The 27,711-nt window shown below is 34.7% G+C and overlaps 4 protein-coding genes and 1 long non-coding RNA gene across 7 annotated transcripts; 4 read left to right on the forward strand and 1 right to left on the reverse strand.

Moving 5' to 3' along the window:
• Positions 1-5,763: 5,763 nt before the first annotated feature.
• Positions 5,764-8,220, forward strand: LOC125386559 (pre-rRNA-processing protein TSR1 homolog). Its single transcript, XM_048413346.1, has 5 exons — positions 5,764-5,781; positions 7,128-7,376; positions 7,447-7,671; positions 7,742-7,907; positions 7,973-8,220. The coding sequence occupies exons 1-5, from the start codon at positions 5,764-5,766 to the stop codon at positions 8,218-8,220; spliced, it is 906 nt and encodes a 301-aa protein (XP_048269303.1).
• On the reverse strand, positions 8,158-11,651 carry LOC100647760 (pre-rRNA-processing protein TSR1 homolog). Its single transcript, XM_048413511.1, has 12 exons — positions 11,303-11,651; positions 10,950-11,220; positions 10,617-10,863; positions 10,348-10,545; positions 10,021-10,245; positions 9,784-9,949; positions 9,521-9,718; positions 9,218-9,441; positions 8,898-9,152; positions 8,713-8,823; positions 8,428-8,635; positions 8,158-8,353 (listed from the first exon to the last, which is right to left on the reverse strand). Exons 1-12 carry the CDS (start codon positions 11,502-11,504, stop codon positions 8,226-8,228), a joined length of 2,433 nt encoding a protein of 810 aa, XP_048269468.1. The 5' UTR covers positions 11,505-11,651; the 3' UTR covers positions 8,158-8,225.
• Positions 11,652-11,924: 273 nt separating this feature from the next.
• Positions 11,925-18,039, forward strand: LOC100643186 (pre-rRNA-processing protein TSR1 homolog). The gene is made up of 15 exons (XM_048413512.1): positions 11,925-12,070; positions 12,390-12,439; positions 12,546-12,675; positions 14,425-14,856; positions 14,939-15,209; positions 15,296-15,542; positions 15,614-15,811; positions 15,914-16,138; positions 16,210-16,375; positions 16,441-16,638; positions 16,718-16,941; positions 17,007-17,261; positions 17,336-17,446; positions 17,524-17,731; positions 17,806-18,039. The coding sequence occupies exons 4-15, from the start codon at positions 14,745-14,747 to the stop codon at positions 17,961-17,963; spliced, it is 2,373 nt and encodes a 790-aa protein (XP_048269469.1). The 5' UTR covers positions 11,925-12,070; positions 12,390-12,439; positions 12,546-12,675; positions 14,425-14,744; the 3' UTR covers positions 17,964-18,039.
• Positions 18,040-18,162: 123 nt separating this feature from the next.
• LOC125386592 (pre-rRNA-processing protein TSR1 homolog) lies at positions 18,163-24,072 on the forward strand. 3 transcript variants are annotated; one of them, XM_048413513.1, is made up of 15 exons: positions 18,163-18,295; positions 18,401-18,498; positions 18,626-18,891; positions 18,957-20,889; positions 20,972-21,242; positions 21,329-21,575; positions 21,647-21,844; positions 21,947-22,171; positions 22,243-22,408; positions 22,474-22,671; positions 22,751-22,974; positions 23,040-23,294; positions 23,369-23,479; positions 23,557-23,764; positions 23,839-24,072. In XM_048413513.1, the coding sequence occupies exons 4-15, from the start codon at positions 20,778-20,780 to the stop codon at positions 23,994-23,996; spliced, it is 2,373 nt and encodes a 790-aa protein (XP_048269470.1). In that variant the 5' UTR covers positions 18,163-18,295; positions 18,401-18,498; positions 18,626-18,891; positions 18,957-20,777; the 3' UTR covers positions 23,997-24,072. The 3 variants fall into 3 exon arrangements, with proteins under 3 accessions (XP_048269470.1, XP_048269472.1, XP_048269471.1); XM_048413515.1 differs by having other exon boundaries at positions 18,626-18,875; XM_048413514.1 differs by having other exon boundaries at positions 18,401-18,494; positions 18,626-20,889.
• Positions 24,073-24,150: 78 nt separating this feature from the next.
• On the forward strand, positions 24,151-24,693 carry LOC125386593. Its single transcript, XR_007226916.1, has 3 exons — positions 24,151-24,328; positions 24,434-24,531; positions 24,659-24,693. It is a non-coding gene; the product is annotated as an uncharacterized LOC125386593 (long non-coding RNA).
• Positions 24,694-27,711: the final 3,018 nt, after the last annotated feature.

Consider the following 27,711-nt stretch of genomic DNA (forward strand, 5'->3'; position numbering starts at 1 on the left):
AACTGTCCAAGTTGTAAATTATTTTTAGCAGCAATACTGAGCATTAATCTAATTGTATCAAACCGAGCAACGGGACTATAGGTTTCTTTATAATCTATGCCTTCTTTCTGCGAACACCCTTTTATTACAAGTCGCGCTTTGTATCGTTCCGAGTTGTCCGGATTTAGCTTTACCGTTAAAACCCACCTATTACTAAGTATCTTTTGATCTCTTGGTTTTTCCACAAGAATCCACGTCTTATTTTCATAGTGCGATTTCATTTCATCATTCATAGCCTTTTCCCATAACTCTCTCTTTTCGGATCTCATCGCTTCGTTAAAATCCACTGGTAATTTTTCCGCTACGTACGTTATTGGGTTACCATAAAAATCGGTTCGCTTGATCTTATCTCTATCTCTCAATTGTCTCACATTCTCGCTAGTTATAAAAGGTTGTTTTTCAGTTTCACTCTCTGCACTTTCATGCGTACATACTCTATCGCTCTGTGCACGCACATCTTCGCGCTCGACAATTTTCGGTAAACTTAAATTAACGAATTTTTCAGTTTCTAATTCGGGCTTAAATATTACGTCACGGCTTAATATTACATTTCTTACGGTCGGCACGTACACTCGATACCCTCGTCCGTCATCTAGATAGCCTACCAAATATCCTTTGTTAGCCTTTCTGTCCAATTTCCTTCTCTTTTCCGCAGGTATGTGTGCAAAGCATTCAGTACCGAAAACTCTAAACTTTTCTACATCTGGCGATTTCCCGTACCACAGTTCATATGGTGTTTTCTTGTCTTGTCTTGTCGGCCCGGTCTTATTTATGACATGCACTGCGGTGTTCATGGCTTCGGCCCATAAAAACAACGGTAGATTAGATTTCGAATATAACATCGACCTTCCTGCTTCTACTATTGTTCTATTTTCTCTTTCTGCGACGCCATTCTGTTCAGGAGTGTATGGGACGTTAATCGTGTGCTTAATTCCCTGACTTCTTAAAAATTCTTTAACTTCTTTATTTTTGAATTCTTTCCCTCCATCGCTATGAATTTCTTTAATCTTATCATTGAATTGATTTTCGACTTCTAGGCAAAAGGTTTTTAACTTTTCGATTACTTCTGACTTATGTCGTAAGAAGTAAATCTTTGTGAATTTGGAAAAGTCATCTTTAAACGCAAGAAAATACAATTTTTTGCCTAATGACTCGACTTCCATGGGTCCACATACATCCGTATAAATAATTTCGCGAGGTTTAGTCGCACGCTTGGTTTTCTGGTGAAAACTCGATCTATGGTGTTTCCCGTACGCGCAACCTTCACAGAAAAAGTTACTATCCTCTACAACTTTTATATTCGAATTCTTTAAAAATTCCTTAACGTGTCTGATGTTTTGATGACATAGCCGTTCGTGCCATAACTGCAGTGTGTCCGCGTTTGACTCCGCTCTATTGCTAAGATTACAAACTGACGGTATGATAACTCGCATGTCGACCTTATATAAATTTCCAATAACAGAACCCCTTGCTATTATTTTCTGATTTTGTAAAAACATGCAGTTTTTCCCTTCCCTTAGAATACAGAAATCTATACCTCTTCTTGCAACAGATCTAATGGAAAATAGATTTCTTTTCATACCTGGTACATACAAGACATCGTTCATTGTACATGCTACCCATTTGCCGTCCACAAAAGTCTCTACCTTGATTTTTCCTTTGCCGTACGCATCCATGAACGTACCATCGCCGATTTCTATCTTTACCGTGTTATCGAATTTTTCGAAGACGCTGAACCATTCTTGTCGTCCTGTCATGTGATCCGTAGCTCCTGAGTCGATTATCCAAGCATCATGGTTTGCCACTTGTATCGTTGAGGTGCTTCCTAATAGACCAATTCCGCTGTGATCTCGATTTTCAATTCTGGGTTCCTGGTTGTCTCTGCTGTTGTTTCCTTTCTTATTTTTGAAGCAATTTTTGCTGGTGTGGCCTTTCCTTTTGCATGTAAAGCATCTAAAGCAATCCTTCTTTAGATGGCCAACTTTTCCACAGTTGAAACAGCTTGGTCCTTGTTTCTCGTATTCACGTTTGCTTGGCTGCTTCTGCTGTTCCTTTTTATAATTGTTACCTTTTGTTACCAGCGCCACCGATGTTTCCTGGTCGTCTTTCTTCCATCTGATTTCTTCCGCCATCAGCCTGGTACTAAGCCTGTCTAAGGTCTTCTTTTCTTCTTCCACCGAATCCCACGCACTGTGAAAATGGTCAAATTTGTTCGGTAACACCGATAAAATGCGTGTTATCAGCATTTTCTCGTCAATTTCACTCCCAAGAGTTTTCATCTTCGCCGCTATCAATTCCAACTTTGATAAGTTGTAAGATACATTTTCAGATTCTTCCCATTTAAAATTGAAGAACTGCTTCTGGACCATACTTAGATTCTCATCCGACTTCATGTCATATACTGTATTCAACTTTTTCCACATTTCATGTGCTGTTGTGCAACATAAAAGAAGATCCAACGGTTTCTTTCCTACTGAGGTCACAATTAATTTTCTCGCTAGCCGATCTGCCTTCAAAAATCTTTTACGGGCGATTTCTTTCTCCGCACTGTTACCTGGATGACACAGATTCCCTTCACACACGTTGATCAGGTCGTCATCTTCTTCCAAAACTGTACGCATGACAAAACGCCACTGGAGCCAGTTTTCTTCGCCACGTAACATCTCGATCTTCGCACTTGCAGATTCCATTTTGGCACTATCACTTACTTTACTAAGCACAATACTTTGACAATTTATTCACTTCGAGTTGTTATCTTACACTTTACAGCCCTGGGCCCATAACCTGTTGAGGTTATTCAGTATATAAAGAGGGAAAAACGCGTGGATAAAGTGTAAGATACAAAGTATATATTTGACTTAATAATGAAATACAGCAATACAATTTGGGCTGGTCCAGATCCGCACGCTAGCAGTGTTACTTTATGACTGAAAACCCCGAAGCCAACGTCGCCTGTCTACAGTTTATGGTCTGCCTCCCTGCTATTCTTTTGTCTATGTGCTGTCGATGGCTTCAGCGCTTGAGAAAGCTAAAAAGACCAGATGTGGAGTTTTCCTAGAAGTGGTGACCACTTCAACAATAAAACTATTATAATCCATGTCATTGTATCACGCCAAACTAAGTTACTGAAAATTCTCAACGAGAATTGATTGTAAATATTCTAATAAATAAAAAAAAAAAAAAAAAAGAATTAATTCTTTTACGACTTCTTGGCCAAGGTTTTCATCTCGCAGCCCATGTGGCCAACACATGCGCTTAACCCTGGAACGTTCATTTTTTTTTTTTTTTTATTTATTAAAATATTTACAATCAATTCTCGTTGAGAATTTTCAGTAACTTCATTTGGCGTGATACAATGACATGGCTTATAATAGTTTTATAATGTTGGTTCTAGTAGAATCTAACGATTTAATCTAGAGGGTATTTTCTTTTTAGTCTGCGGATCTGGTCCGTCGTGTCTAGTAGTTGGGTGACTAATGGGTTGTGGTGGTTGTTGACTCTTGCGTTATATCTGCTTCTGGACTTGTGTATTTCATCTTTGACTGTAGGTATCATGAGGTCGCGGTGGATTGTTTCGTTTGTAACATACCAGGGTGCATTTAATAGGGATCTTAGCGTTTTCGATTGGAAGCGTTGAAGTATTTCAGTGTTGGAATTACTTGCTGTTCCCCATAGTTGGATTCCGTAGGTCCAGACAGGTTTTATTACGGCCTTGTAGAGCGTTATTTTGTTCTGTATGTTTAGTTTGGAGCGTCGGCCCGTGAGCCAATAGAATTTTCTTAGTTTTTCCTTTAGTTGCTTTGTTTTTTCTGAGATATGTTTTTTCCAAGTTAGCCTCCTGTCCAGGGTCATGCCCAGGTATCTTACGGAGTCCTTGCTTGGGATTATTGTGTTGTTAATGGTGACCTGGGGGCAGGTTTGTTTTCGGAGCGTGAAGGTTACATGAGAGGATTTTTTTTCGTTTATTTTGAAGCCCCATTTTTGGAACCACTTTTCCACGGAGTCGAGACTTCGCTGGAGAGTGGATGAGGCAATTGCCGGGTCTGCGTGGGTAGCTAATAGCGCTGTGTCGTCGGCAAATGTTGCTATTGTTACCTCGTTTGATATAGGTAAGTCGGCAGTGTAGATGGAGAACAGTAGGGGTCCGAGGACACTACCTTGGGGTATGCCGGATTCTATTGGGAATGTTGCGGAAGTGGCGTCTAGGCATTTAACTATGAATTATCTGTTGGTTAGGTAGGATTTTAAGATGGAGTAGTATGGGTGGGGTAGGATCTTTTTAAGCTTATATAGTAGCCCTTCATGCCATACTGTATTCTGTGGCTGTTTCGATATCTTCCTTTGTTTCTAGTGAGATTGAGGCAGAGGTTGAGTGATTAAAGACTTCTCTAAAGAGCTGCCAGTTGGTGAGTTGGTTGTGAATGGGGCCATTAGGTGGGTTCTCGATTAATGCTGAACCGACTGTTGCTATTACGGGGGAGTGGTCGAAAGAGAGTTCAGTCGAGGAGTTGATTTGGACATATCTAGGCGAGATATTTTTGGTTATGAAGAAGTCGAGTAAATCGGGGATTCTGTTAGTGTCAGTGGGCCAGTATGTGGGTTCATATGGGTGAGGTAGTTGAGATTGTTGGTGGTTATGCTTTTCAAGAGGTTTTTGCCTCTTGCTGTGACAAGTCTGCTGCCCCATTGGGTATGTTTGGCGTTATAGTCTCCTCCATCTATGAATCTATTGCCTAGGGTATCAAAGAGGCTGTCTAAGTTCTCTTTAGCAATCGAGTGTCTGGGAGGGCAGTATACTGCTAAGGTGGTGATTGTACCATGGCGGTCTTCTATTGCTACGCTTGTGGCTTGAAGGTAGTCTTTCTGGGATGATGGAAGCTCGTAATGCTTAATGCTGGATTTGATGATGATTCCGGTGCCGCCGTGTGCCTTTCCACTGAGGTTTGGGTGTGGTAGAAGTTGTAGCTGTGTATTTTGAGGTAGTTTTTGTCGGTGAAGTGGGTTTCAGATATGAGCATTCGTCGATTTGCTGTTGTTTTAAGAATAGTTCTAGTTCAAATTTGTGCTGAGCTAGACCGTTGGCGTTCCACAGAGCTATACGCATTGGTTTTATTTTGCTTCTGTGCGTATTAATTTGTCCATGAAAAGTGTAAGTAATGACAGCAGGTTGTTAATTTGCTCTGTTTGCTTCTTGATTAGTTTTTCGAGTCTGGTGAAGTTGTCTGTGTTTTGTGGGGTGGAAACACTATTTTCTGAGTGTCCACTGTGGGTTTTCAAATTGTTTATGTTTCCTTGTGCTACCTGGGCATAGGACATTGATGGTGTGGTGAATTTTTGTGATCTAGGTTCTTGTTTGGTTATCTCCTTGGGTCTCAGTTTTGGGTACTTATTATTGTGTAGTGTTTTATAGGCTAAGCATCCTTTATAGTTCGCAGGATGCTCTCCTTGACAGTGGATACACTTCGCGGGAGTTTCTGGGGATTTAGTGCATTGGTCAGTGGGGTGACTACTTGCACATTTTACGCACCGGAAATTATGGTTGCAGTATTTCTGCATGTGGCCGTATCTCTGGCACCTTTTGCATTGCACTATCTCTTTCTTTACAAAAGGCGGTTCGATCTTTACTATTGAGTTCATCAGACGATTGAGATTATAAATTTCTTTATTATTTGGTTTTTGTTTTATATCAATAAAGAATAAGGATAGCGAGTTTTTCGTGATTCTATGCCTAATGTTGCTGATGTTAGTTACTTCGTGGCCGTGCTTTAACAATTCGAACTTTAGTTCGTCTAGATCGGCTGAGTGGTGGATGTTGCGTAGCACCACACAGAAAGGTCTTTCTTGCTTGAGCTGGTATGTGTGGAAGTTGGCATTCGGGGTTTTTAACAACTTCGTTAATTTTCTGTATGCGTCTGGGTTGGTCGGCAGAATTTTTACACTGTTGTTGCTGATTTTCAATTTATATTCCTCCTTGCTGATTTCTTTTTGAATTGTCTTTGTCATTGATTGAATCAATGACATCGTCAATGAAGATTGGCGAGGGAGGGGGGGGGGGGGTTTTGTGTATGTTGTGTATTTACCGCTGCGGTTGTGTCCATAGCGTTATCAGCCTCCAGTATCGCGAACCTGTTGTGGGTGGTCACTTGGCTGGCTGGCGGGTTGGTTTGTCTCTTGCTCACATTAGTCCTGCTAGCTTCGAGTTTGCGTTTTTTCGTATGAGGGTCGTTTGCAAAGAGGGGTGCAATGCCCCTTTGCCACGGGGGAGGAAGAGCGGCATTGTTGTAACTGGGCTTCGTAGAGTCCGTTTGGGATGATTGGGCCATCGTCGATCTAGTTAATTCAATATGAAAATACTAGTCGAGAGGCTGTGTGAACACTTGGCTAGATTTGTTGGATTCGCTTCCGACAGATGGGCGTCACGTGTTGTTTTGTAAACTTCACAGGGCACTGGACACATGTCTGCACTCTTCGGCACTCACCAGCAAACTGGGACGTTCATTATGGCCATAAGCCGCTACATTAGATTTTCCTTTGCTGCGAATCGTGTCGTGTTGATCTTGTCAAGTAGATCCCTTAAAAATCTATATAGGTCGGTTCCATATTTTCTTCGATTATTATTTTATCGGATGGTTCTCTGGCTTGGCCAGACATTCAAAAATTAATTCATTAGGAGAAAGCTTCGTTCCTTCGTGTACAGAAGTGTTCTAGGAGATCATGGATACATGGCTACCACCCATTCTAATTCCTTGCTTTCACTGCATATAATTTGAGGTATCCGACTAATACGTGGTGCGGTCTTTCAATCGATCCATTGCTCTGAGAGTGGTATACTGCTGTAGTGTGCTATTTTATTCGAAATCTGTTTGCTACTTTCTTCATTAACGAAGATGTAAAATTCGTTCCTTGATTTGTTAAAATCGCTCCCGGGGAGCCGAAACAACAAATAAATCGTTTTTAGAACATATCTGCCACTTCGGCTGCAGGAATTCCATCTATAGTGACGTGGTAGGAGGTGTAGGGTGCTAAAGAAATACTCCGTGGATTAATTTAACAATGAGTTTATTAATTATACGAGAAACACCTGACAGTTTTGCCTGGGCCGTACTGGTATTGTTCTTCGCGTACTCACCGTATACTCAACTTCGCTGAAGTCGGAGAGACATGTACAATCCAAACTTTGTAAGTCGCTTCCTGAGGAAGAAGTTTTCAAACTAAGAACTACCATTGATGCTTTTAATGTTTTACGACATGTTGGTACTCAAAAGCAAAGAGCTGTATCATATACAGACAAAAGAGGTCATTTGCTAGGAGAAGAAGTGAAATTCAAATATAATGAAGTAGGTATTGATGTAATAATTACCTACCGATTAAAATATTAAGTATATATCCAAATTTGATTTCAATTAGAACTCCACAGAACTTGGAACTCTAATGATCTCTGGGTATCTCAAGAACGTACCATTATCAGTTAATGGTTTAGTTCATATACCTAAATTGGGAGATTTTCAAATCTCTCAAATTGATGCACCTGGTGATCCATATCCAGTGGAGAAAAAGTTGAAGAAAGATTGTAATGCAATGGACGATGAACCATCTACGCGGGTTCTTGCACGCGCAGATCCAGGGAAACAAGTAATTTCATGAAATAAATAAATAAACTTTGAGTCTTTAAAAGCACTAATCAATTTTCTTAATTTTTTAAGAATCTCTCGAAAGTGAAAATATACTTGACCCTATGGATGCTGAACAAACTTGGCCTACAGAAGAGGAATTAGCCGAAGCCAAAGCACAAAGGAAAAAAATTGTAAAGAGAGTTCCAAAAGGAACTTCTGAATATCAAGCAGCTTGGATTCCTGATGAGGATGGAGGTATTTGTTCTTCAGTCATAAATTAAATTTGGAGATATATATTATTCTTTGCTTGCATTTTGTAGAGGAATTGAGTGAGTGCTCGAGCGATGAATCAGAAGACGAGATGTCTGTTGATGAAGCACAATCTGAAACGGATAGTGGACCAGACGCAGAAGACGAGGAAGAATACGAGACAATTACTGTGTCCGAAGTTCCTGATGAACGATACGATGAGAATATCGATATGACAGAAGAAAAAGAAGCAATGGAAAACTTGAAGAGTATGTTTATCGAATATACGTATATTACATTATTTAATATGTATTATTGAAATCTTTAACCACAATTTTTGAACAAAGGTTCATATGTCCATTTTGGGAATACTCTTTTGTATAAATTCATTAAAATCGTGTCCTGCGACTTCAGTTGACCATTAAATACACATTTCATATGACCATGAGTACCTAGGAAAAAATAATGAGTTATTTTTTAATTAAATGCATCAATTAAATTAAGAAATAATTTATGATCCATCTACCCAATGGTTCTTTTATATGTCCTCTGCGACCATATTTCGTTCGTAGTTCAACTGGTTTAAACCAGTTTATATCTTCTCGATGAAAGAACATAAATCTTATAACTGCTGATCGTTTATGCACTTTGTACGTATGACCGCTAAGAACAACACGTTTTACAACTATTCTATCTGGATTCACAGATAATACACTTCCGGTTGCAATTAATTCCTACAAAAATATTGTAACCTTTAATGATATAAGAACAGAATCAACCTTTAACTTGCATATAATTATTGCCTCCTTACCAATGATTTATTCAGTTTTTCAACGTAACATAATACTGGGCATGGTGGAAAAGTAATTGGAGCGTACATGCTTGCTACGACAGTGTTCTCTGGACGAAAATACCGCTCATACTGAAAAATATTTCTATTCTTGGTAACAAGATATAAATAGAGTATATTAAAATCTCACAGAATATAATACATACTTTATGTTTGTTTCCGTTTGTGTGTTGACTAAATATTGGGCACGCAGTGAATCTCCTAAATCCACATTGAAATATCAATTTTGCTTTAGATTTCACCGGACTGTATGTTTGACCCGTATGTTTTAATGTCACATTTAAGACAGACATTTTGTGCTCGTTCGGTAATAAACCAAATACAATTAATGGATGATTTCCCAATGAAGAAAATGCATCTACGCGTACATTTGCAACGTGAATTGTGATATACCAACCAGGCTAAAAATATTTGTATAAATTAGCATGAATAGATAATTAGTTTTTAGATAATCAAATGTTCATACCATAGCACCCTCTATTTCCCGCGATTCTTTAAATATTCGTTTTCGTGTTCTATCAAAATTTTCAAATTTATATATTCTAGCGTAATCAGTAGGAAGGTTTTCTTCCGGATCCCACGGACTTGTTCTGAATGATTCAAGTCCACGATATTTCTGAAACCTCTGTTTTGCTAACATATCTTGAGGTGTATCTACTTCGTCAGGAAATTTTGCGTCTAATTTTGCGTCTATATTTAAAAAATTGTGGTTAAAGATTTCAATAATACATATTCAATAATATAATATACGTATATTCGACAAACATACTCTTCAAGTTTTCCATTGCTTCTTTTTCTTCTGTCATATCGATATTCTCATCGTATCGTTCATCAGGAACTTCGGACACAGTAATTGTCTCGTATTCTTCCTCGTCTTCTGCGTCTGGTCCACTATCCGTTTCAGATTGTGCTTCATCGACAGACATCTCGTCTTCTGATTCATCGCTCGAGCACTCACTCAATTCCTCTACAAAATGCAAGCAAAGAATAATATATATCTCCAAATTTAATTTATGACTGAAAAACAAATACCTCCATCCTCATCAGGAATCCAAGCTGCTTGATATTCAGAAGTTCCTTTTGGAACTCTCTTTACAATTTTTTTCCTTTGTGCTTTGGCTTCGGCTAATTCCTCTTCTGTAGGCCAAGTTTGTTCAGCATCCATAGGGTCAAGTATATTTTCACTTTCGAGAGATTCCTAAAAAAATTAAGAAAATTGATTAGTGCTTTTAAAGACTCAAAGTTTATTTATTTATTTCATGAAATTACTTGTTTCCCTGGATCTGCGCGTGCAAGAACCCGCGTAGATGGTTCATCGTCCATTGCATTACAATCTTTCTTCAACTTTTTCTCCACTGGATATGGATCACCAGGTGCATCAATTTGAGAGATTTGAAAATCTCCCAATTCAGGTATATGAACTAAACCATTAACTGATAATGGTACGTTCTTGAGATACCCAGAGATCATTAGAGTTCCAAGCTCTGTGGAGTTCTAATTGAAATCAAATTTGGATATATACTTAATCTTTTAATTGGTAGATAATTATTACATAATAATAGGTAATTAATAGATAATTATTACATCAATACCTACTTCATTACATTTAAATACTGCTTCTTCTCCTAACAACTGAGCTCTATTGTTTCTATAAGATACTGTTCTTTGTTTTCTAGTACCAATACGTCGTAAAATATTAAAAGCATCAATGGGGGTACTTAGTTGGAAAACTTCTTCCTTAGGAAGCCACTTACAAAGTTCGGATTGTACATGGCTTTTGAAATCTTGACGTTTCTGTAATAAAGTTCGTGAAATTGAAATTATTTTTGTGCAAAATATGATAATAAATATCAAAAACACAATACCTTTATGTGAAGATTTTCAACATTTGTAAGTGCTATTAGCGGAGTTGTCAAACCTTGAGCAACACAGGGCATAATAATTTCCTTTCCCCAGTCATCAAGTACTTCCAATCTGGGACTATTGTCCGACTTATTTGTTGCGGATGCAACGAAAAGAACAGTGGTAGCTATTTTTGCTATATCCAATGTCGCGAACAAATTTCCAACTGGTGCAACCACAATAGAAAAGCGTTGCTTGAACCTAGGTACACTGTCGTAACAAAAGATTAGTAATCAATAATTCATATTTTTATTAATATCATTTATCATTTATCATTTATCATAGTAGCATTATACCTTAAATGTATTGTACCACGTGGACTACTAATTATAGTCGCAGACTCGTCAGCTTTTGTTATTACTGATAATATATTATCAGCATCTACATCTTTTTGTAATGCAATAATACATAGAAGAATAGGTGCAGAATGGAATCCACCAAAATTCCTTTTTTGCTGCAACACCTCCTCTCTCTTGTTTTTTCTAATTTGTGAAGATTGTAGCCTTCGGGCACGCTTCCCAAGACTTTTAGTGGCACGTTTCGATAAAACTTTTACTCCAACTTTTCCTATATTGGTTGCAAATTAGGAAATATAGAAAGCAGCAAAATATGGAAAAGCCATAATAATATAAATTGCAAAGAATTTTACCTTTAACCTCGCTACTTATTGATCCTTTACTACGATGTCTACCCGTTTTATGTGGTTTATTAACTTGCTTAAATGCACCAGGTCGATGTACTTCTTGTTTTGTTGTTCCCATTTTATTTGAAACTATATATTCTTGTAAACGAAATATCTTTATAATAAATCTAACTGCTTGCCATGGGTACAACCCCACGATAAGGCGCATGTTGCTTCATATCCTCCATGCTCCAAGTTGCAGTTCCTTCCATATTCTATAGGTGGCAACATATGGCTTGTTCAGATACCAGAGATGCATTATTGTGCGATAAGGCTTGTGGCGCCATCTGTAGAAGATGAATGGTACTGCAACTTGGTGCATGTAAGGATTGCTGACAACACATGGTTTGGCCTGAAATCAGGGATGCAATACTATGTAACTAACACACGTCTTCTTTGGCATTATATTCACTGACGTGTCGTCTGTGATAATTCCTATGTTTGTCCTAGAGAACCACAGGGAGCGTAAGAAACTCTCTGATCCTTTGGCAGGTCGGTATTTCGTAACCTGAGACACTTGTTCCATTTAATGTCACATCTGCCCTATTCTTAGTCAATGGTCACAATGAATTGAGATGGGCTTTGGATAATTCATTGCTTATGCTAACATGCGTTAGTTTTTTTAAATGGTATTTTGTCAAAGTTATATCCCGGATTATTTTGCAATAACTGACATTTTATCTACTGAAGAACGAATATCTTGTAAAATTGAAGTAGTAAAATTACCTGGTTTAGGTAATTTTTCATTTATTATTTTTTTATTTACTGAGATATATTCTATAAAACTATACTCCAATTAGTCTACTTTAAAAAATGAGATACTCTCTATATTATAGAGATATACTCTATAAAACTGGAGTAAGTGATAAAAACTAGTAATATAACTTTTATAAGGTCTTTATTATATTTCGATATTATATTTGTATATAATCTATATAATAATCACAGTATTGTTTAATGTTTTTTGGATCCTTCGTGTCAATCTGAGGATTTACAAGTTGGATCCAAAGTAGAGTTTCCATTATGGCTAACAGATGCATTAAAAAATTTATAGAATCCAGCAGTTTATATCGATATACCAAATATATACAAAGAAGGATACAGGTTTGATCTTTATATTTTTATTCATTATTTAACAATATGTTATTTGAACAAATCTTTACAAACAGTTTCCTGTGTGTATAATTATTTATATCATTTGTGCTTTTAGAGAAATTTTAGAAGCAGATGATGATGCTATAGTTTTAAGTAGATGGAATCCATTTTATTATGAATTAGGAATGCATGTAAGAAAATTCAATGGCAAAGATTCTGAAATAATTGCAGAAAGTTTACTATAGGTAAGCGAATTATAGTAAAAATAGGTACTATGTCTTTTTTATTTTTTAACAAGATATAGTGCCTCACAAAAGTATTAAAATACTTTCATTTATATATCATGTGTGTTATGTAAAACATTGGAAATCTCATAATTGAAAGATATTCTAATTAATCCATGTATACAGAATTGAAGTTACAAATTTCAATAACTTTATAAAACTAAAGTATCATGATAGGTAGGTCACAGCCAAGAATTAATTTCTATCTTTTCTAATATATTTCCATTTTGAGACATTTAAGTCTCGTTTTCAATTAGTAATGGACTGGTCACAGAATCTAACATCTGATCCTACATTAGCAATTCAACTTCCTCGACTTGAAAAAGATCTCTTCCTTATCGGTCGACAAGCCAAAGTTCGTCTTACAAAATGGTTAAAAATGGGTACAAATGGAATGGCTATTTCCGAAATAGCGACAAATTTGAAAAAAGGGAAACGGAACAAATATGACCCTGATTAGCTTTTTTGTTTTACAAAGATACAGTATACGAATGTCAATAATTTGTAGAATAATGTTTTTATCAAGTTTTTAAATAATCTGAAAATATCAATATTGTAGAATAAACTGAGTTTATTTAAAATAATCGAGAAATAGGTGCAAAACATTTTATAACATAAATCATATAACATAACTTTTTTAAATTACATTCTCATTGTACTTGCATATTACTATTATATTGTAGAAAGCTGATTATTGGAAATATATTAATGAATTTGATATTGCAATAAATATTCTTTCATTTATTTAGAAATTAGAAAATAATTAGAACTTGCTTGAGTAAAAAAAAATAAATACAAAAAAGTTATGAAAAAACGAACTTGTTATACATTTATAATCATAATATTATCACTTTCACTAATTTACAGTTTCTGTACGGGCGTTTACACATGCCACATAAAATGCTATATTTTTATATTTAATATATATATGTATATGCATTCTGTATATGTAGAACAATTATTTATTTTTTCAACGTATAGTTTTCATTTATATTTAATTACATTGTCACGATTAATTTTAATCTTATAATATAGTTATGTAATTTATAATTAATTTTAATTTTCGTTGTCAAAATTAATTTTAGTTTCCTAATTAACTATTACTATGGACTGTTTACTTTTTCAATATTTCCATATAAAAATATGCGTATTTTATTTATTAAATATTTACTGTGTTTATAATAATTTTCAATAACATCAATTTTCAAATTCTACAAAATTTTTTACTCATAATTTTACAATAAATTTGGTAAACAGTTCTGACGAAAATGAAAAACAAATCATACTCCAAATGTATAGGACATAAACAAAAGTATGCGTACTTCTTCGCTAAAAAAAAATTGCATTGCAATGGCGAGTGCTCCTCTCTTCGTTGAGAGAGGTGCTAACTACTTGCCAATTAGTTTTGATTTTTTATATGGAATGTCATTTATTGTGCACAAAACCATGCGAAACATTTTTAAATGGTGAAAAAAATTCACGAAAACATTCATATTGCCCTCTTATTATAAACCCCAATATTTTATTAATATTTTTAGTTGATTGAAAAAAATAAAGTTTTGAGTTAATTTACATATTTTTAATTTACTGTTTCTGAGTAACAGTATCGGTTGTATTGTCAGTTAAAGCATTAATACGTAATAACACAAGAACAAAAATAGTTTCTATGAAACATTTAAAAATAATTGTTATTATATTTCTAAAATGAAGAGACTGGCGCCACCTATAGAATATGGTAGGAATTGCAACTTGGAGCATGTGAGGACGTAAAGCAACACATAGAAGCAGCTCTTATCTCCACTATCCGTCCGTGACCGTTGCTACGCACGCCTTTTCGAACATTCGGCGGAAGGACCGTTGGGATATTAATGGTTCATTAGGCACTTCGCTTCGCCGAAATATATTGTTGCCAAGTTTCGGCACATCTTTATATCCGGTTTTGAACTGTGACGGTCGAGACAAACGCGTAGCAAACAGTTAGATTTATTATAAAGATATTTCGTTTACAAGAATATATAGTTTCAAATAAAATGGGAACAACAAAACAAGAAGTACATCGACCTGGTGCATTTAAGCAAGTTAATAAACCACATAAAACGGGTAGACATCGTAGTAAAGGATCAATAAGTAGCGAGGTTAAAGGTAAAATTCTTTGCAATTTATATTATTATGGCTTTTCCATATTTTGCTGCTTTCTATATTTCCTAATTTGCAACCAATATAGGAAAAGTTGGAGTAAAAGTTTTATCGAAACGTGCCACTAAAAGTCTTGGGAAGCGTGCCCGAAGGCTACAATCTTCACAAATTAGAAAAAACAAGAGAGAGGAGGTGTTGCAGCAAAAAAGGAATTTTGGTGGATTCCATTCTGCACCTATTCTTCTATGTATTATTGCATTACAAAAAGATGTAGATGCTGATAATATATTATCAGTAATAACAAAAGCTGACGAGTCTGCGACTATAATTAGTAGTCCACGTGGTACAATACATTTAAGGTATAATGCTACTATGATAAATGATAAATGATAAATGATATTAATAAAAATATGAATTATTGATTACTAATCTTTTGTTACGACAGTGTACCTAGGTTCAAGCAACGCTTTTCTATTGTGGTTGCACCAGTTGGAAATTTGTTCGCGACATTGGATATAGCAAAAATAGCTACCACTGTTCTTTTCGTTGCATCCGCAACAAATAAGTCGGACAATAGTCCCAGATTGGAAGTACTTGATGACTGGGGAAAGGAAATTATTATGCCCTGTGTTGCTCAAGGTTTGACAACTCCGCTAATAGCACTTACAAATGTTGAAAATCTTCACATAAAGGTATTGTGTTTTTGATATTTATTATCATATTTTGCACAAAAATAATTTCAATTTCACGAACTTTATTACAGAAACGTCAAGATTTCAAAAGCCATGTACAATCCGAACTTTGTAAGTGGCTTCCTAAGGAAGAAGTTTTCCAACTAAGTACCCCCATTGATGCTTTTAATATTTTACGACGTATTGGTACTAGAAAACAAAGAACAGTATCTTATAGAAACAATAGAGCTCAGTTGTTAGGAGAAGAAGCAGTATTTAAATGTAATGAAGTAGGTATTGATGTAATAATTATCTATTAATTACCTATTATTATGTAATAATTATCTACCAATTAAAAGATTAAGTATATATCCAAATTTGATTTCAATTAGAACTCCACAGAGCTTGGAACTCTAATGATCTCTGGGTATCTCAAGAACGTACCATTATCAGTTAATGGTTTAGTTCATATACCTGAATTGGGAGATTTTCAAATCTCTCAAATTGATGCACCTGGTGATCCATATCCAGTGGAGAAAAAGTTGAAGAAAGATTGTAATGCAATGGACGATGAACCATCTACGCGGGTTCTTGCACGCGCAGATCCAGGGAAACAAGTAATTTCATGAAATAAATAAATAAACTTTGAGTCTTTAAAAGCACTAATCAATTTTCTTAATTTTTTTAGGAATCTCTCGAAAGTGAAAATATACTTGACCCTATGGATGCTGAACAAACTTGGCCTACAGAAGAGGAATTAGCCGAAGCCAAAGCACAAAGGAAAAAAATTGTAAAGAGAGTTCCAAAAGGAACTTCTGAATATCAAGCAGCTTGGATTCCTGATGAGGATGGAGGTATTTGTTTTTCAGTCATAAATTAAATTTGGAGATATATATTATTCTTTGCTTGCATTTTGTAGAGGAATTGAGTGAGTGCTCGAGCGATGAATCAGAAGACGAGATGTCTGTCGATGAAGCACAATCTGAAACGGATAGTGGACCAGACGCAGAAGACGAGGAAGAATACGAGACAATTACTGTGTCCGAAGTTCCTGATGAACGATACGATGAGAATATCGATATGACAGAAGAAAAAGAAGCAATGGAAAACTTGAAGAGTATGTTTGTCGAATATACGTATATTATATTATTGAATATGTATTATTGAAATCTTTAACCACAATTTTTTAAATATAGACGCAAAATTAGACGCAAAATTTCCTGACGAAGTAGATACACCTCAAGATATGTTAGCAAAACAGAGGTTTCAGAAATATCGTGGACTTGAATCATTCAGAACAAGTCCGTGGGATCCGGAAGAAAACCTTCCTACTGATTACGCTAGAATATATAAATTTGAAAATTTTGATAGAACACGAAAACGAATATTTAAAGAATCGCGGGAAATAGAGGGTGCTATGGTATGAACATTTGATTATCTAAAAACTAATTATCTATTCATGCTAATTTATACAAATATTTTTAGCCTGGTTGGTATATCACAATTCACGTTGCAAATGTACGCGTAGATGCATTTTCTTCATTGGGAAATCATCCATTAATTGTATTTGGTTTATTACCGAACGAGCACAAAATGTCTGTCTTAAATGTGACATTAAAACATACGGGTCAAACATACAGTCCGGTGAAATCTAAAGTAAAATTGATATTTCAATGTGGATTTAGGAGATTCACTGCGTGCCCAATATTTAGTCAACACACAAACGGAAACAAACATAAAGTATGTATTATATTCTGTGAGATTTTAATATACTCTATTTATATCTTGTTACCAAGAATAGAAATATTTTTCAGTATGAGCGGTATTTTCGTCCAGAGAACACTGTCGTAGCAAGCATGTACGCTCCAATTACTTTTCCACCATGCCCAGTATTATGTTACGTTGAAAAACTGAATAAATCATTGGTAAGGAGGCAATAATTATATGCAAGTTAAAGGTTGATTCTGTTCTTATATCATTAAAGGTTACAATATTTTTGTAGGAATTAATTGCAACCGGAAGTGTATTATCTGTGAATCCAGATAGAATAGTTGTAAAACGTGTTGTTCTTAGCGGTCATACGTACAAAGTGCATAAACGATCAGCAGTTATAAGATTTATGTTCTTTCATCGAGAAGATATAAACTGGTTTAAACCAGTTGAACTACGAACGAAATATGGTCGCAGAGGACATATAAAAGAACCATTGGGTAGATGGATCATAAATTATTTCTTAATTTAATTGATGCATTTAATTAAAAAATAACTCATTATTTTTTCCTAGGTACTCATGGTCATATGAAATGTGTATTTAATGGTCAACTGAAGTCGCAGGACACGATTTTAATGAATTTATACAAAAGAGTATTCCCAAAATGGACATATGAACCTTTGTTGTTAACAGAGTTACAACATCAAAATGAAAGCATGAACATAGAATAAAATCTGTTAATTAAAGTATTAAAATGTATATATATGTATATATAATAATAAATAAAATTTTGTCATACATTTAAAATGCCTACCTTATACGCGTCTTGTTTTAATATTATGTAAAATGAATTCTAATTTTAATTTGAATGTATGATTTCGATATATCGCGAAATGTATCACGTGACTTATTCTCCAGCCAATTAGCTTCTTTTAAATAGTATCTTGTATACTATTTGAAAGGTAACATTGTTGTGTGTGATGTAATTAAACAATATTTGATAATAATAGCGTTAAGCAAGAATCTTTCAAAGAAAATATGGACTTGGATATTTTTTATATTGGTAATTAGCATTTCATATAAATAAGAGTGTTGACAGACAAATGTAGATGTTTAATACACAAAAATAACGAACTTTCTTCTTGAAACAACTATCTATTTAATATAGAACCTTTACTTGATGATTGGCTAGAAGAACTTCAATTAATCATTAAAGCACAAGAAAGTTGATCAAAGCTGAAGACGAATTTTACATGCCATTTGTAGGTAATTATTGCATTTGAAACTGTATACCTTTGTTAATATTAATTTCATTTTTATTTATATCTTTGTTCCTATTTTGATAGAATATAATAACAGCAAAATTTTCATTCACATTAAATACTGCTTTCAGCTATACCAATTTCAATCATCAATGCAATATTTAAAATAACAGAATATCTCCATTTGGGGCCAGATACTAGATACATTGCTATTCACTTATATGATAAATTTATGTGTAGCTATTTTTGGGAAGTGTATAGAAATGCTGATCAAACAGAAAGTTCTTGGTCTCAAGTTTGTAAAAAAGTGACAAGTCAATCAAAATTATACCTCATGTCTTGTTTGCAATTAGCAAATAAAATGGATTCACATTTCAACAAGTTAAGAATATCGCAAGTACATATACATGATTTTATTTTGAATTTATCAATAATAGTATCTTAATGTTCTATATGCTACAGATACTTGGTATCTTACGATGTATAGACAAAAAATCTGAATACACACCCGATGTAATTTTTCTATCAGAATATAAGGTATTTAAGACTGTTGGATTCAGAATACCATTTTACACTCCGTTAAATTGCGTAGAAATTCTTTTAGCTGCAACTGGACTCAAGGATACTCCAAATATGCAAGAACTTACTATAAATTTATTGGATCTAATTTATCTGCGGGTTTGAATTTTATTAATAGATATTTGTAAGACATTAGTGATATGTTATAAATGACATTAGCATGATTAATGAAGCAGATATATATGGTTATAGAGGAAGGAAATATATTATCATTTGCAATGTTTGTTGCACGAACACAGAGCAAAAATTCAACAAGAAAAGAGGGGTCTTATGATATTAATGTCAAATATATTATTTTTGGGAGCTTCTATTGTTCTTTGTGGGGCGTTCTTTTTGTGTATAGATTGTAATTCAGTAAGAGTTATAGCTTCAAAATTATTGCAATTAATAGATATGAAGATTCATGATATTTGGGATATGGCTGATATACTTCTTATAATGGCAATTCAAGAATAATTCTTAAAAAATTTATGTAAAAGTAAAGTTTTGTATATTGTACATTGCATATCACTGCATATGTAATAAAGGAATGTAATTCTTACATATACCGTTAGGTGAAATGTTTAATTAATACATTCTTATGAATAAGTACTTCTTTAGTAGTAAATAACATATACATCCAACTATATGCCCAACTAACTTAAACACTTTCAATATCTCACTCACTATTGACAATACAAAAATATATTAGAGAAAAGAAATTATCTGATTTAAAAGGGCAAATATGATAGTAATCATATTTTTTATAGGTTTCAAGATTATCGATATTTTTTTAAATGGAGCTATATCTTCTTATCATTATGGCGTTACAGCTGAAGTTAAGACCAATCGATCACCTATAGTGTTTGATAATAACTGCGAATAACGAAAAAGCTACGATAGAAAGATCAATGAGGGAAAATTTATTTCAACAAGTATTAAAAATGATGCCAATTGTCAATAGGAGAAAAGTTTCCTCAACATTGCGTTGTATCGGCCTTTGTACAGCCATTCGATATAGCCTGCGCGTTCGTCTGATCTTAAACTTCTAGGCTTCTTTCTGTGGAGCATGATTAAAGAAATAATTTATCATGATATTAGTATAATACTATAAAATATGAGACAATGCATTAAATAAAACTGCGTGTGGTAATATTAATCGTCACGTCATACAGGCGGCCAAGAATCATACGTTAATCGCTCACGGAAACGTATTGAAGTATATGTTCATAGTTTCGAACACTTGTGAAGTAAATTTTCCTTCATCGGCCTCCCTAAACATTTATGAATTTTTGGTATTCAAGATCATGTGAATGCATAATATTATAAGTTTTTGGATTGATCGTAACTTCAGCGCTGACATCATGATAATAAAAATATATACGACCACGAATAAATATATACTCTTTAAAACAGAGTAACTTTTTAAAAATTAGACCAACGATTTGATTTTTTTGGACAAGTTAGAAGGATCAGTTTACTAGATAATGTGTAACTATCCGTCCGTGACCGTTGCTACGCACGCCTTTTCGAACATTCGGCGGAAGGACCGTTGGGATATTAATGGTTCATTAGGCACTTCGCTTCGCCGAAATATATTGTTGCCAAGTTTCGGCACATCTTTATATCCGGTTTTGAACTGTGACGGTCGAGACAAACGCGTAGCAAACAGTTAGATTTATTATAAAGATATTTCGTTTACAAGAATATATAGTTTCAAATAAAATGGGAACAACAAAACAAGAAGTACATCGACCTGGTGCATTTAAGCAAGTTAATAAACCACATAAAACGGGTAGACATCGTAGTAAAGGATCAATAAGTAGCGAGGTTAAAGGTAAAATTCTTTGCAATTTATATTATTATGGCTTTTCCATATTTTGCTGCTTTCTATATTTCCTAATTTGCAACCAATATAGGAAAAGTTGGAGTAAAAGTTTTATCGAAACGTGCCACTAAAAGTCTTGGGAAGCGTGCCCGAAGGCTACAATCTTCACAAATTAGAAAAAACAAGAGAGAGGAGGTGTTGCAGCAAAAAAGGAATTTTGGTGGATTCCATTCTGCACCTATTCTTCTATGTATTATTGCATTACAAAAAGATGTAGATGCTGATAATATATTATCAGTAATAACAAAAGCTGACGAGTCTGCGACTATAATTAGTAGTCCACGTGGTACAATACATTTAAGGTATAATGCTACTATGATAAATGATAAATGATAAATGATATTAATAAAAATATGAATTATTGATTACTAATCTTTTGTTACGACAGTGTACCTAGGTTCAAGCAACGCTTTTCTATTGTGGTTGCACCAGTTGGAAATTTGTTCGCGACATTGGATATAGCAAAAATAGCTACCACTGTTCTTTTCGTTGCATCCGCAACAAATAAGTCGGACAATAGTCCCAGATTGGAAGTACTTGATGACTGGGGAAAGGAAATTATTATGCCCTGTGTTGCTCAAGGTTTGACAACTCCGCTAATAGCACTTACAAATGTTGAAAATCTTCACATAAAGGTATTGTGTTTTTGATATTTATTATCATATTTTGCACAAAAATAATTTCAATTTCACGAACTTTATTACAGAAACGTCAAGATTTCAAAAGCCATGTACAATCCGAACTTTGTAAGTGGCTTCCTAAGGAAGAAGTTTTCCAACTAAGTACCCCCATTGATGCTTTTAATATTTTACGACGTATTGGTACTAGAAAACAAAGAACAGTATCTTATAGAAACAATAGAGCTCAGTTGTTAGGAGAAGAAGCAGTATTTAAATGTAATGAAGTAGGTATTGATGTAATAATTATCTATTAATTACCTATTATTATGTAATAATTATCTACCAATTAAAAGATTAAGTATATATCCAAATTTGATTTCAATTAGAACTCCACAGAGCTTGGAACTCTAATGATCTCTGGGTATCTCAAGAACGTACCATTATCAGTTAATGGTTTAGTTCATATACCTGAATTGGGAGATTTTCAAATCTCTCAAATTGATGCACCTGGTGATCCATATCCAGTGGAGAAAAAGTTGAAGAAAGATTGTAATGCAATGGACGATGAACCATCTACGCGGGTTCTTGCACGCGCAGATCCAGGGAAACAAGTAATTTCATGAAATAAATAAATAAACTTTGAGTCTTTAAAAGCACTAATCAATTTTCTTAATTTTTTTAGGAATCTCTCGAAAGTGAAAATATACTTGACCCTATGGATGCTGAACAAACTTGGCCTACAGAAGAGGAATTAGCCGAAGCCAAAGCACAAAGGAAAAAAATTGTAAAGAGAGTTCCAAAAGGAACTTCTGAATATCAAGCAGCTTGGATTCCTGATGAGGATGGAGGTATTTGTTTTTCAGTCATAAATTAAATTTGGAGATATATATTATTCTTTGCTTGCATTTTGTAGAGGAATTGAGTGAGTGCTCGAGCGATGAATCAGAAGACGAGATGTCTGTCGATGAAGCACAATCTGAAACGGATAGTGGACCAGACGCAGAAGACGAGGAAGAATACGAGACAATTACTGTGTCCGAAGTTCCTGATGAACGATACGATGAGAATATCGATATGACAGAAGAAAAAGAAGCAATGGAAAACTTGAAGAGTATGTTTGTCGAATATACGTATATTATATTATTGAATATGTATTATTGAAATCTTTAACCACAATTTTTTAAATATAGACGCAAAATTAGACGCAAAATTTCCTGACGAAGTAGATACACCTCAAGATATGTTAGCAAAACAGAGGTTTCAGAAATATCGTGGACTTGAATCATTCAGAACAAGTCCGTGGGATCCGGAAGAAAACCTTCCTACTGATTACGCTAGAATATATAAATTTGAAAATTTTGATAGAACACGAAAACGAATATTTAAAGAATCGCGGGAAATAGAGGGTGCTATGGTATGAACATTTGATTATCTAAAAACTAATTATCTATTCATGCTAATTTATACAAATATTTTTAGCCTGGTTGGTATATCACAATTCACGTTGCAAATGTACGCGTAGATGCATTTTCTTCATTGGGAAATCATCCATTAATTGTATTTGGTTTATTACCGAACGAGCACAAAATGTCTGTCTTAAATGTGACATTAAAACATACGGGTCAAACATACAGTCCGGTGAAATCTAAAGCAAAATTGATATTTCAATGTGGATTTAGGAGATTCACTGCGTGCCCAATATTTAGTCAACACACAAACGGAAACAAACATAAAGTATGTATTATATTCTGTGAGATTTTAATATACTCTATTTATATCTTGTTACCAAGAATAGAAATATTTTTCAGTATGAGCGGTATTTTCGTCCAGAGAACACTGTCGTAGCAAGCATGTACGCTCCAATTACTTTTCCACCATGCCCAGTATTATGTTACGTTGAAAAACTGAATAAATCATTGGTAAGGAGGCAATAATTATATGCAAGTTAAAGGTTGATTCTGTTCTTATATCATTAAAGGTTACAATATTTTTGTAGGAATTAATTGCAACCGGAAGTGTATTATCTGTGAATCCAGATAGAATAGTTGTAAAACGTGTTGTTCTTAGCGGTCATACGTACAAAGTGCATAAACGATCAGCAGTTATAAGATTTATGTTCTTTCATCGAGAAGATATAAACTGGTTTAAACCAGTTGAACTACGAACGAAATATGGTCGCAGAGGACATATAAAAGAACCATTGGGTAGATGGATCATAAATTATTTCTTAATTTAATTGATGCATTTAATTAAAAAATAACTCATTATTTTTTCCTAGGTACTCATGGTCATATGAAATGTGTATTTAATGGTCAACTGAAGTCGCAGGACACGATTTTAATGAATTTATACAAAAGAGTATTCCCAAAATGGACATATGAACCTTTGTTGTTAACAGAGTTACAACATCAAAATGAAAGCATGAACATAGAATAAAATCTGTTAATTAAAGTATTAAAATGTATATATATGTATATATAATAATAAATAAAATTTTGTCATACATTTAAAATGCCTACCTTATACGCGTCTTGTTTTAATATTATGTAAAATGAATTCTAATTTTAATTTGAATGTATGATTTCGATATATCGCGAAATGTATCACGTGACTTATTCTCCAGCCAATTAGCTTCTTTTAAATAGTATCTTGTATACTATTTGAAAGGTAACATTGTTGTGTGTGATGTAATTAAACAATATTTGATAATAATAGCGTTAAGCAAGAATCTTTCAAAGAAAATATGGACTTGGATATTTTTTATATTGGTAATTAGCATTTCATATAAATAAGAGTGTTGACAGACAAATGTAGATGTTTAATACACAAAAATAACGAACTTTCTTCTTGAAACAACTATCTATTTAATATAGAACCTTTACTTGATGATTGGCTAGAAGAACTTCAATTAATCATTAAAGCACAAGAAAGTTGATCAAAGCTGAAGACGAATTTTACATGCCATTTGTAGGTAATTATTGCATTTGAAACTGTATACCTTTGTTAATATTAATTTCATTTTTATTTATATCTTTGTTCCTATTTTGATAGAATATAATAACAGCAAAATTTTCATTCACATTAAATACTGCTTTCAGCTATACCAATTTCAATCATCAATGCAATATTTAAATTTTTTTTATTTATTTATTTATTAAAATTCACAATTTGTCCAATTTGGACATTTGGTGGAATTTTTTAACGGTTAAATTAGCATGTTGGTGGCTACCCCCAGCGGGGTACCATCCTCGTGTTTCTTAGGTTATGTCCTTTATAAGGTCTGCTGGGTGCTTCCTTTTTAGTCTTCTGTCCATATTTATGATTTTGTATGTTTCCGCAGCTAGCCGGTTTATGTGTGTTGCTATTCTTAATTTGTATTTCTCGGAGTATCTGTTGATTTCTTCCTTGACCGTTGGCATTCCCAGGTCCCTTCGTATATCTTCGTTTCTGACGTACCAAGGTCCGTTTACTATTGTCCTGAGGATTTTAGCCTGTATTACCTCTATTTTGTTTATATGGCTCATTGCTGCCGTCCCCCATAGTGGTATTCCGTACGTCCAGATTGGTTTTATGATCGTTTTATATATTTTTAACTTGTTTTCTGTGCTTAGTTTGGATTTTCGGCTTGTTAGCCAATGCATTTGTCTTCTTGTTTTCTGTATTTTTTCCACTATTGATTTGATGTGTAGTTTCCAGGTGAGTTTTTGATCTAAGTGGAGTCCTAGGTATTTGACATGCTTTGTTTGCGTTATATGCGTGCCGTTCAATAGGATGTTTGGTGGTATCTTTTTCCGTAGCGTGAATGTAATATGGTTGCATTTATTGGGGTTTGCTTTTATTTGTTTTTCTTGTAGCCAATTTTCTATTTTTACGATATGTTCTTGTAGTATTTTGACTGCCGTTTCTGGGTTAGTATGCCTGACTAGTATAGCTGTGTCGTCCGCGAATGTCAATACTGTGCTGTTGGTAGTTGTTGGTATGTTCGCCGTGTATAATGTGTATAGTATTGGGCCTAGGACGCTTCCTTGTGGTACCCCGGCCTTGATGTCTTTAACTTGAGAATGTGTGTCCTTGATTTTTATTACGAAGGTTCTGCTGCTTAGGTAGGATTTTATTAATTGGTGTATTTGCTCCGGGAATTGTTTCCTAATTGTTTGTAGTAGACTTTCATGGTTAATTTTATCGAATGCTTTCTCTATGTCTATAAAGAGGGCTGTGCAGTATTCCTTGTTTTCTAGTGCTACTATTGTTTCGTTTATAAGCCTGTGCATTTGCTCTATCGTGGAGTGTTTGTTTCTGAAACCAAATTGGTGATCCGGTATTAGTTTTTTTGTCTCTATTATTGTTTTTATCCGGCACTATATTATTTTTTCCAGTATTTTGGAAAATACTGGAAGCAGTGATATTGGTCTGTAAGATGCAGTTTGATGCGGGTCTTTGCCTGGTTTATGTAACATTTTGATCTGTGCTAATTTCCATGGTTTGGGGAAGTATTGAATTCTTAGAATTGCATTGAATATTATTGTCATTAGTCTTATTGCTTTTGGCGGAAGGTTTTTCAAGATTTTACCATTGATTAGGTCGATTCCTGGCGCTTTGTTGTTTTTTGTTTTATCAATTATGTTTCTAATTTCTTGTGCCGATGTTTTAGGTATGGTGTATTCCTTGTCGGTTGTGGTAGTAGTGGTTTGTGGATCCTCCTCCGTATGACTTTTGAGGTTGCTGTTGTTGATAATGTGTGGTGTGAATGTGTTACAGAGGTGGTTGGAGAATTCTTCAGCTTGTTCTTCGTTGCTTCTTGCCCATGTGTTATCTGCTTTTCTGATTGCCGGGACGGGTATTATTGGCTTCCTTATTTTTTTCGTGGCTTTCCATAGTGAATAGTTGGTGTTCTCGTGTGTGGAGAGTGTCCCTATGAACTTTGCGAATTCGTTATCGTTGTGCTCCTTTATTTTGTTTTTTATTTCCTTTGCAAGTTTGTTTAAGTGTTTTTTGTTTTCTCGGGTTCTGTATTTTTGCCATTTTGCTTTTGCTTTGAGTTGTAGTCTCCCGCTGCTATGTACTTGTCCCCTAGGTCCTGGAAGTATTCTTCCCACATTTGTGTTGTTATTTTGTGTCGCGGAGGCACATATACTACTGACAACTGGAAGTAGTTGCTGCTAGTTTGAACTGTAACAGTGGTTGCTTGTAAATATTCTTTGTTAACTTGGCTGTGTAGATAATGTTTGATATCGTTTCTGACTATCACTGCTGTCCCTCCGTGAGCTTTTCCTGAGGGGTGTTTGGTATCATATATGGTGTAGTATGGTATTTTCAAGTAGCTTTTTGTAGTGAAGTGTGTTTCTGAGACAAGTAGTATGTCTATATTGTTATTGTATATGAATGTTTTAATTTCGAGGGCCCGTTGTTGCAGGCCGTTTGAGTTCCAGGCTGCTATTTTTAGAGTGTCCGTTTTTATTTTTTGCTTAGCACGTTTGTAATTAGTTGTAGCATGACTGTGATTTGTTGAGTTTGCTGTTTTAGTACCGCGTTTTGTTCGCTTATCATTCTGGTTAGCATTTCGGTGTTCTTTATGGATTGTTTGAGCAGTTCTTTGATTTCTGCAGTGTCATTGTTACTATTGCTGTGGTATTGGTTGTGTGTATGTGTTGATTGGCTGGTTACTTGAGCATAGCTTAGACCACCAATGGTGTTGGTGCTGATAGATTTGGTGTTTGTTGCTTGCTGGGTTGTTGCGTGCTGGCTGGGTGGTTTCCGTTACAGTTGAAGCATTTAACTTTTTCTATTTTTCCAGAATATGGGCAGTGTACAGTTAAGTGATTTTTTGCGCACTTGACGCAAGCTGGGCTTCTGTTGCAATAGTTTTTAGTGTGTCCGTATTGTTGACACCGCATTGAGGTATATCTTTTTTGTGTCGTGGTGGTTCGACTGTTACTATTGTGTTTAGTATTTGTTTGATATCATATATTTCCTTGTTATTGTTTCTGGGTTCAAGTTCTATTAAGAATAGTGGTAGTGGTTGCTTTGTGTCGAATCTTGTTATATTGTTTATTGTTCTTGTTTGATGACCAATTTTAGCTAACTCATCGCTTAGTTTATGTATGTTGGTTTTAGGATGCAATCCTCTTATGACAGTTTTATAGCTCCTTTC

This window comes from Bombus terrestris, chromosome 16 (assembly GCF_910591885.1).
Source record: "Bombus terrestris chromosome 16, iyBomTerr1.2, whole genome shotgun sequence".
Classification (NCBI taxonomy): domain Eukaryota; kingdom Metazoa; phylum Arthropoda; class Insecta; order Hymenoptera; family Apidae; genus Bombus; species Bombus terrestris.